General features: G+C 48.2%; 1 protein-coding gene across 1 annotated transcript in view; it reads left to right on the forward strand.

Moving 5' to 3' along the window:
• LOC113407310 (aspartate--tRNA ligase, mitochondrial-like) overlaps positions 1-3,629 on the forward strand; it is a 37,057-nt gene extending 33,428 nt beyond the window's left edge. The window contains exons 15-17 of the mRNA XM_026655663.1: positions 241-351; positions 1,524-1,599; positions 3,348-3,629. Of these exons, the coding sequence (XP_026511448.1) occupies positions 241-351; positions 1,524-1,599; positions 3,348-3,535 (375 nt within the window). The 3' untranslated portion in view covers positions 3,536-3,629. The remainder of the gene's footprint in view (positions 1-240; positions 352-1,523; positions 1,600-3,347) is intronic.
• Positions 3,630-10,332: the final 6,703 nt, after the last annotated feature.

Consider the following 10,332-nt stretch of genomic DNA (forward strand, 5'->3'; position numbering starts at 1 on the left):
GGTCCAGGGCAAGCATCCCTCACTTGCCAAAGCATGAAATTTGGTTGGAAAGATTCCTCCTGGTAGTGGTTTAAACATCCTGTTAGACCCCCTCCAAATGTCTGAGATTTCGTTGATAAAGCAAAATTGTAATGTGTCTTTTTTTCATCAGACTGTTGGCAATCTGAAAGACTAATCATATGAGCACAGTGAACTGCACCCTGGGCATGCTAATGCACTTGTCTGTCTCCCATACTCCAGGTCCGTAGCCAGCACTATGATCTTGTGCTGAATGGCAGTGAGATTGGAGGTGGCTCCATCCGAATCCATAATGCAGAGCAGCAACGTTTTGTTCTTGAGACAGTGCTGAAGGTAACAGCCTGCAAAAGTTTCCCATGTCCTCTCGGAATTTTTAAATTTAAATAGACACATTTAAAACCTCAAACTAGTTTGCAAATGGTGCAATTATTGGTTATAGAAATCCAGAGGAATTAGGTTTACTAACAACAATGCTGTGCCAGTAGGAGCATCTCATTGACACACAGATGACCTACTTGGGAGGACACTAAAGGGACACTGTAAAGTAAAAAATTATAGCACCCAATCCCGCAAACATTTATATACCTGTTTACTTACGTGAGTGGTCCCATTGATATGATACACTGGCTTATTCCTCTGTTGAGATTGATATCTCTCACTCCTCTCATGCTTTTGGGAGTCTGGCATGTAAATTTCTTCCCTCCTAGCTCCCTGAGAATGGTGATGCTTACGATATCTATCTCTTATATACTGTTTTTCATCTTTAGATCTTAAAGTACTTTACAAATGAGAGCGGTATCATTTTACAGATGGGGAAACTGAGGCATGGAGCTATTAAGTGACTTGTCCGAGGTCACCCAGCAGGTCATTGGCAAAGCTGGGTATAGAAACTAGGTTTCCCAAGTCTCAGTACAGTGCTCTATCCACTAGGCAACATTGTCTCCCAAATCTAGATAGGACTGGAGGTGGAATACCAGTTCTGTCTTCCGTGAAGAGTGAGGAAAGGACCATAACTCATACAAGAGGTGAAGAATTATGTGTGTCTATAGTACCAGTATACGATGACTTCTGTTTCAATTAAAAAACCGTGTACTACTGGGTTGCTGAACCCTGCTTTATCTAATTCCTGGTGTCTCACTAAGGAAGTTGAGAGCTTTTTCCAAAGAAGCATTTATTGTATCTAAAACATCAAGCAAATAATTACTGGCTTTGGATACAAAATATAACTTCTAAGTAGCGTTGCCTTCTGAAATAGTTTCACATATATTACTGGATGATAGCTGGTTTGCTTAGGACAAGTTACTTTAGGTGGTAGAGCTTCGTTGTTAGCCATCATGACAGTGATGTTGGTGGGGAGCAGGGAAGGATGCCAAGTGACCACCACCGTGGTAATACAGGTAATGAAATGTGACTCCCAGCCCCAAGGAGTGGATGACTCAGCCTCCCCTCCAAATCCAATACAAGCGTTTGTTGCTCAAGATGACATTTTGTGTGTAATGTTCCAGGAGGATCCTGAACTGCTTTCCCACCTGCTTGAGGCTTTGAAGTGTGGAGCGCCCCCTCATGGAGGAATCGCTTTAGGTAGGTGCACTGTAGCTCTCCCAGTGGGAGATGCTTCCCAAGACACAGCTGTGCTGGTGACTTTTCACTGGCATATCAGGACTCTAATCATAGCAACAAACTAAATTTCAAGAAAGGGGGCTTGTATCTGTTTGCAAAAACCCTTTCCCCTTCTGATTGGGACTGCAGTGGTGGCATTACTGTTCGTGCTCACCTTGTCTCCGCACTTCGGATCCTGCATTACTGTCTCTCTTCATTCTGCCTAGAACATGCAGAGAGGAACATGGATCCCAGGCAGCACTTAACCTGACAACACCAAAGGGGGGCACACAGTGCTCATAGGACTGCAGCGAGTGTGAGGGAGGAGACAGGTTCCCATAGTGTTGTGTTTTCAGTTCTTCCATGCAGACTTGGTTGCAGGCATCTGGGTCCTGAGAACAGTCCTTGTCTGCAGCCCTAGAGATGGCCCCCTCATAGAAATTAAGTCATTTAGTCCATCTTGTCGCTTGGCCACTGTAGGATTGTTTCCCTTCAGTGCATGTCCTAGTGTTTATATCCAACCTAGTCCTAAATGTCCCAAGCAACAGGTCACCTACCCCTTCCCAAAGGAAACTATTCTAGAGCCTGAAAGATCTCACCATTACAGAACTTTAACCCATCAGCCCTTTTCTTAATTTCATCCCATTGGTTCAAATACACCTCTACCCTGTTATAATGCGACCCGATATAACATGAATTCGGATATAACGCGGTACAGCAGCGCTCCGGGTGGGCGGGGCTGTGCACGCCGGTGGATCAAAGCAAGTTCGATATAACGCGGTTTCACCTATAACGCAGTACAATTTTTTGGCTCCCGAGGGCAGCATTATATCGGGGTAGAGGTGTATCTGTAGATTAGGAAGCCTTTCCCCAGTCATAGCTCCCACTTGGTTGTCGCTGAACCCTGCTAGTGCATATTTCACTCTTCAAGTGCATTGCTAGAAGCGTTTCTAAAACTTAAAAGCAGGTTTTAAATCTCCAAACAAGGTAAGGAGTGTGTAGTTGATGTGTTAATACAAGTGCTATGATGTAAGAAAGCTACTTGGAAATCTGAGCTGCTTGCTTTCTGCTTTCTCTGGGGGTGCTTGTGATGTCACTCATTCTGGCAGAAAAAACAGGATGCCTGCATCTGAGATTGCTTAGGGCCGTAAGGATGTGGTAATCCATCTCAGAAGTGGTCAGACTCCAGTGCTATTTACACAGCTTTACAGCAATGGCCATGTAGTGTTTTCCTCTTAGAGTTTTGCGCGTTTGGGCTATAGTTTGTAAACTAAGGTTTGCATTTCACCTTTAGACTTCTAATATAACTCAATCCCCTCCAATCATCTGCTTGCTCTTGTTCTTCCCTGACACCTAAACCCTTGTTTATCTACATCTGTTAAGGTGCTGTGTTCTAAGTGTAGTCTCAGCAAAGCCCTAGTAAGCGACTGCCACCTTCCTGGTCTATGGTGTGATGTTTCTGCCTTTGCAGCACAATTGCATTGGGCTTTTCTCTGCAACACTGCACTGCACACTCATTTAATTTGCTATTCACTGTCAGCCCTAGGCCAGCTTATCATGATCGCCTGTCCATTCAGTCTCAGTTTCTGATTATTTTTCCCCAGATGTGCTACCTTCTCCTGGTTTCCAGTAATGTTGTTTCCTACCTCGCATAAAGTTTTATAGATTCAGAGGGAAGTAATGTGGGGCTGTTACACAAGTATTTTATCTAATTTGGTGTCTGCTTCTAGGACTTGACAGACTGATCTGTCTCGTGGCTGGAGCTCCAAGTATTCGAGATGTCATTGCATTCCCCAAATCCTTCAAGGGACGTGACCTTATGAGCAACGCTCCAGATTACATCACCCCTGAGGAACTAGAGCCATACCACATCCAGGTTGCATGGCCTGCTGCAGAAGCAGAGGCAAACAAGAACTGACTCAAAGCAAGCGATTGTAGCTGACCCTACTATCGGCATTGTTGCCACTCTGCCTTCCAAGGGCAGAAAACATCAGCTGATGTAGGGCATATACTATGGGTCATACCACTGAACTTCCAGAAGATAATAGTGACTACTTCCCTTTGGGAGGGAGGGAAGGATGAATTGAAGAGCAAAGGAAAAAAGCCCAGGTTGCTTTTCTCTCTCTAACATAGTACAGAGGGGAAGGTTGGGACCACTGGCATGGGGTGTGGTGGTGGGTTTGGCATTTCCTTTCATTTTGAAATGTACCTAGTGGAGTATGGAAAAGGTCACCTGGAAAAGATCACGTCTTAGCTTCTTTTTCAGGTCACCTGTATCATGAAATCATGGTTAGCTGAGGACTAGACTTTCCTGTTAGAACAGAGCTGTTCTGGGCTGAGAGCCACATACAGCCTATGGAGAGCCCTAAACATGGCCTGGGCTGTCCTCTTCCTGTATCTGCAGGATGAGGATAAAACAGATCAACTACAGCTTACTGCTGGTGAACTCAATGATGACCAGTATCTGTTCACTTATTGAGGAGCAGTATAAGCACACACATAGATTGTGCATTTATCTTTTTAAAAATCATGTACGCATGTGAGTATATGCAGCCCTTGGGATCTTGGCAAGTTACAAACGCTCTTAGGTCTTGCAGTTTTGGTTGTCCTTGTAAAACCCCCAAATGGAAAGTAGATCTGTGTTGGGGCCTGTGGTCCTGGTGCTTTTAGGAGATTTATCTTTCTAACCTTTTATGTTTGTAATAAAGTTCAGTCCAGGAAACAAGGTTTTAGTCTTTAACGGAACATTGCTTTGAATAGGGCCTTTCTCTTTAACATCAAGAAACAGATTGAAAAGAACACTTACAGTGGAATTTACTTACAGATGAGTCCAGGGGAATGGGGGGGGCAGGCAAGAAAAGCTGTGATCATGGAGAAAATTTGACAACTCCAGATTCATTCCACCTCCCTCTACAAAGATTCTGCTCTAGTTGTGATAAAGCTGCATGTGGCTCCTTGAATGCTGTCAGACATCCATTGTCACGCCCACTGCCACTAATGCAGCCAATCACAGGAGAAGTTCCTGTGTATTGTACAGGAGTGCAGCCTGCCCACCCAAACCTCTCTGCTCTGCTTCCATGCTTCTCAGCTGTAAGAGTACAGCAGGCCCTGCCAAAGGAACCACCAGTAGACATCCTCTCTCTGTGGAGAATGTAGGCTCAAGTGAATGGAAAGGGGACTGCAAAAAGATAAGGATTGGCTGAAAAGGCTAGAAAAGTGGACCAACAAAAGAGAATGGAGCAATTGTGCCATGATTTGGTGCAGTAGGACATGGCAGGTGGGCCTTCCACACGAGTGGAGGGAGGCTTTCCCAGGTATCTGACTGGTGGGTCTCCCTGACATGCTCAAGGTCTAACTAATCGCCATATTTGGGGTCAGGAAGGAATTTTCCTCTGACTCCGATTGGCAGAGACCTTGGAGGTGTTTTGTCGCCCTCTGCAGTATGGGGCATGGGTCACTTGCTGGTTTGAACTAGAGTAAATGGTGGATTCTCTGTCATTTGAAGTCTTTAAATCATGGTTTGAGGACTTCAATAACTCAGCCAGAGGTTATGGGTCTATTACAGGAGTAAGTGGGTGAAGTTCTGTAGCCTGCGATGAGCAGGAGGTCAGACTAGAAGATCACGATGGTCCCTTCTGGCCTTAAAGTCTGAGTCCAGAATGAAGCTGGGAATTCCCAAGCTAAACTGGAGATTCAGTGGGTAGTGTTCTTTCATCTGAACCAATGTCTTTAGCTCGGAGATGCCTTCTTTCAGGTGAGATGTAACTGAGATCCTGACCAGCTGCAGTCATTCCTAGCTGTCTTCCTCCTAATTTGCTTGAGTGCATGTGTGCCCTTTTAGCAAAAACCCAGCTTGCTGATTAGCAGTTGCTATATTGCCATGTCAGTAAGATATCTTCCATTGTTTTATGCAGTGTTACTATAGCTGTGTTGGTCCCAGGATATTAGCGAGACAATGTGGGTAAGGTAATATCTTTTATTGGACCAACTTCTATTGGAGAGCGAGACAAGCTTTTGAGCTTACACATAGCTCTTCTGACCAGGGTCTCTCAGGCAGAAGCAGCTCTGTCCTGCTCTCCACCCAGTTTCTAGGGAAAGCGGCCAAACGTGCTCTGGGGGGAGGCACAGGGAGAGGACAGAGCCGCCCCCCGCAAGTAACGTAGGGTGGAGAGAGCATGATGGGCCCAAGCTGGCCGCAAGGCAGGAGATGGTCACTGGGCAGAGGAGACGTGGGGTGGTCATGTGTCCTCCCCTTTAGATTGTGCCCCCCCCCACTCCCCCAGTATGGGGAGGCACCAGTCGTCTATGCTGGAAGGGGGCCTTCCTGGTTGCCATTACTTCTGCCAGAAGGGTCTCCAAGATCCAAGCTCTTACTTCAGAACCATCATACACTGTCTTCTTCAAGGACCAGGTTCAGGTGCAACTGCACCCAGCCTTCCTACCAAAGGTGGTTTCGCAGTTCCATAGTAACCAGTATGTCTTCCTACCAGTCTTCTATCCAAAACCACATGCTAACAGTGAGGAACCAAAGACTCCACTCGCTGGATGTTAGGCGTGCACTAGCCTTTTACATAGAAAGGACTAAATCCTTTTCAGAAATGTACTCAGCTTTTTGTAGCCATTGTAGACAGACTGAAAGGACTTCCAGTTTCAACCCAGAGAATTTTATCGTGGATCACTTCCTGTATCACACATCCTGTGACCTAGTGAAGGTCCCGGCTCCTCCGCTGACAGCCCATTCTACAGGGGCTCAAGCATCGGCGGCGGCAACGCTGGCTCAAGTTCCGATTCATGACATTTATAGAGCGGCAGCGTGGTTGTCAGTCCACACTTTTGCATCCCACCGCCGTCACCCAGCCAAGCTAGAGACTATGCGGGTTTCGGCCGAGCAGTGTTACAATCAGCATGCCGATGAACTCAGAACCCTCCACCTGCACAACTGCTTGGGAGTCACCTACATTTGAATGGACATGAGCAAGCACTTGAAGAATTAAAAGCGGTTACTAACCTTCCGTAACTGTTGTTCTTTGAGATGTGTTGCTCATGTGCATTCCAAAACCCACCCCACCTGCCCCTCTGTCAGAGTTAGCCAGCAAGAAGGAACTGTGAGGATGACGGGTTGGCAGAGCCCTTTATACCAACTCTATGAGGATGCGACTCCAGGGGGCACCAGAGACAACCCGGTTGATACAATTGAGAGAAAACTTTCCAGCGGCGGTGCTTGGGGCGAGCACACACACCTACATTGGAATGGACGGGAGCAACACATCTCAAAGAACAACAGTTACGGAAGGTTAGTAACCCTTTTTTTTGTCAGCATCTCTTGCTTTTTGAAAATACCATTTAGTCTGCACATGGCAATTTAAATTGGAACCCAAAAGGTGTTGTGTGTATGTGTATATAATTTATATACTATTAAATAGATTTACAAAACAATAATCTGAGTGTCTAAAGATTTTACAAAGTATCAGAGGGGTAGCCATGTTAGTCTGTATCCACAAAAACAACCAGGAGTCCTGTGGCACCTTCACTCCATGCATCTGAAGAAGTGGGTTTTTTACCCATGAACGCTTATGCTCAAATAAATCTGTTAGTCTTTAAGGTGCCACCCGACTCCTCGTTGATTTTAAAGATTTTACAGACGCTCGCTTCGCCTCTTCTCACTCCCACCAGCTGCTGCTGTGTCCTTTTCATGCATGTGAAAAACAAAACAATGATGAGAAAACAACATCTCTGGAGAACAGTGGTGGTTGTTGTCCATGCCGGGGCCTCTAAATTAAGCACAGTTGCTCTTTGTTGGGAATAGAAATGTCAGCTGAGCATGTCGTGGATGGGGATTTGTTTTGTGTTTCTTTGCTTTAGAAAGGATGGGAATTCACAACTGGTTTGTGTTTCTCCTAGAATTTCCCACTCCCTTTTAAAGGCAACACCTGTCTGTGCTGGTTGTGACACTAGATTTATATCAACTGCTACCACTGGCCACTATTGAGGTGGACCAGTGGAAGGTTGCTGTAGTTCTTTCATGGGCTTTATCTACACTAGAGAATTGAACCCCTGGTACATACTGCATACAGATACTATGGTGATGAAGTGACCTAAGAACCTCTGTAGAATAGAACAGTAGCCAATCTAGTGGAATAGCACTGGTGTAAGTACTGTGGGTATGTATTAGCCATGCTGGTTTGGGTGAAGGTCGCTTGTAGCTTTGCCCCACATCCACACTAGCATTGTATCATCGTCGCAGGTGCACTGCCCTCTGGATAACTGTCCCACAGTTCTTGGCACAGCTCCCCGAAGCAGTGGCTTATGGAGGAATTCAGACTGGCCTTCAGGGAGCCCAGTGGAATTGTGGGAGAGGGATGAAGTGACCAGATGTCCTGTTCTTTTTTGCAGGATAATCTTGTTTTTCAGCTGTCTGTTTTGCAAATTTGGAGCCTTAAAACTGGCCCCTATTGTACACTCGGTGGCTCCTCCTCCCTAGAAGGAGCGCTCTGGGAAACCATTCTCCACAGTCCCTGAGGGCAACAGTGCTTCCAGTGAGTGTGGGGCCCAGGGGTGAGATGGGGTGAATGCAGGGAACAGGTTCCCCATGGAGTAGGTGTGACATATGGGGTCCCCCCCCGCCCCTGAACTTTGATAATCTGGTTACCTCAGAGCAGGGGTGGGCAAACTTTTTGGCCCTCAGGCCACATTGGGGTTCCAAAATTGTATGGAAGGCTGGTGTAGTGTATTAAATTGCTCCCCGTAGGAATGCGCTATTTACCATGTACAGTAACTCCTCACTTAACGTTGTAGTTATGTTCCTGAAAAACGCGACTTTAAGTGAAACGATGTTAAGCGAATCCAATTTCCCCATAAGAATTAATGTAAATAGGGGAGATTAGGTTCCAGGGAATTTTTTTTTTTTTTTGCCAGACAAAAGGCATTATATACATTTTAAACAAGTAATTTAATACAGGTACTGTACTATAGTTGGGAGGTCCCCCTGCCTTACCCTACACAGGCACAGCCCACTGGCACTGGAGATGAGGCAGGCAAGGAGGTTGAAGGTGCTGTAGGCTAGGAGAAGCATGTTGCGCAGCAGCAGCAGCTTCCCCTACTCTGCAAGCACCAGGGGCGGGGTGCTCAACCCTCAGCCCACCCACTCCTCCCCTTCCCCCAAGACCCCATCCTTGACCTGCCTCTTCTTTCCCCCCCCCCCCACCTCCTCCCCCTTTACTTCCCAGGCTCCTCCCTCCCCTCCCTTCTAAACCCTGCAAGCCAGCTGATTGTCCCGGGCAGGAGGCAGGGGAGGGAGCGGGGAGGCGCACTGAGTCCTCACTCCTCCCCCCTCCCTCCTGCCCTGGGCAATCAGCTGGCTTGCGTTTAGGAGGCAGGAGGGAGGAGCGAGGACTTGGTGCAGGCTCCCTCTCCCTCCCCCACCTCCTGCCTGGGGCAATCAGCTGGCTTGCAGCATTCGGGAGACCGGAGGGAGGGGGAGCCTGCCCGCCGAGTACTCGCTCCTCCCCCCTCCGTCCTGCCCCCAAAATGCCACAAGCCAGCTGATTGCTGTGGGCAGGAGGCAGGGGAGGAGGGGGAAGGCACTGATCCGCGGGGTCTGCCGGCGGGCGGGATGTGCTGTGGGGAGGGGAGGAGGGGGCGTAGGGAGGCTGCCAGCTGTGGAGAAAGCAGGCAGCCAAACAAGGTAAGAGTGGAGCATTGCACAACTTTAAATGAGCATGTTCCCTAATTGATCAGCAATGTAACAACGTTAACCGGGACGACTTAAAGTGAGAAGTTACTGTACTACTTACGGCTGCCAGTCCTGGTGCTCTGAGCGGCATGGTAAGGAGGCAGGGGGGTTGGATAAGGGGCAGGGAGTCCACAGGGGCAGTCAGGGGACAGGGAGCAGGGGGCAGTTGGAAGGGGCAGAGGTTCTGGGGGGGTGTCAGGGGACGGGGAACAGGGGGGTTGGATAGGCTTGGGAGTCCCGGGGAGCCTGTCAAAGGGCGGGGGTGTGGATAGGGGTCGGGGCAGTCAGGGGACAGGGAGCAGGGTTAGGGTTAGTGTATTGAATTGCTCCCCATAGGAATGTGCTACTTAGGATGTACTACTTACGGCTGCTAGTCCTGGTGTTCCGTAACTAGCACATTCCTATGGGGAACAATTTAATACACTACACCCGGCGGCTCTTGCGCCTGGCAGGAGCTTGCAGCCCCACCGCCCAGAGCACTGACGGCACGGCGAGCTGAGGCTGCTGGCGGGGGCTAGCCTCCCTGGCCGGGAGCTCAAGAGCCAGGCAGGACGGTCCAGCGGGCCGGATGTGGCCCGCGGGCTGTAGTTTGTCCATCTCTGCCTTAGAGAAGTCAAACTCCCATAATTCCCTAGGGAAGAGTTCCGTAAATCTAAGGGTGCTGGCACCGTTTCCTAGTCCTCTCAACATGGGGCCAAAGTGAATGCTCTGCTCTGGCTCCTGGTTCAGCAAAGAGAGGCCCCTGATCCAGCATTGGTGAAGAAGCAGCAAGCTGGCTTCAGTGGAGGATGTTGCAGTAGTAACTCCGGAGAGGCAGGTGCTGAGACAAGCGGTGCAGAGTGCATGATGCACCTGCCTCCACCATCCTTATGCAACCCAGAAGCTAGTTACAAGGGCTTAGTATTATTTGTGGAACAGCTTTCAGTACTGATGCTGCTTTTACCCCCCTCGAAAGGCCGACAGCCCTCTGTTTTCTATTTCCA

This window comes from Terrapene carolina, unplaced genomic scaffold, assembly GCF_002925995.2.
Source record: "Terrapene carolina triunguis isolate 2854851 unplaced genomic scaffold, T_m_triunguis-2.0 Scaffold210, whole genome shotgun sequence".
NCBI lineage: Eukaryota > Metazoa > Chordata > Testudines > Emydidae > Terrapene > Terrapene triunguis.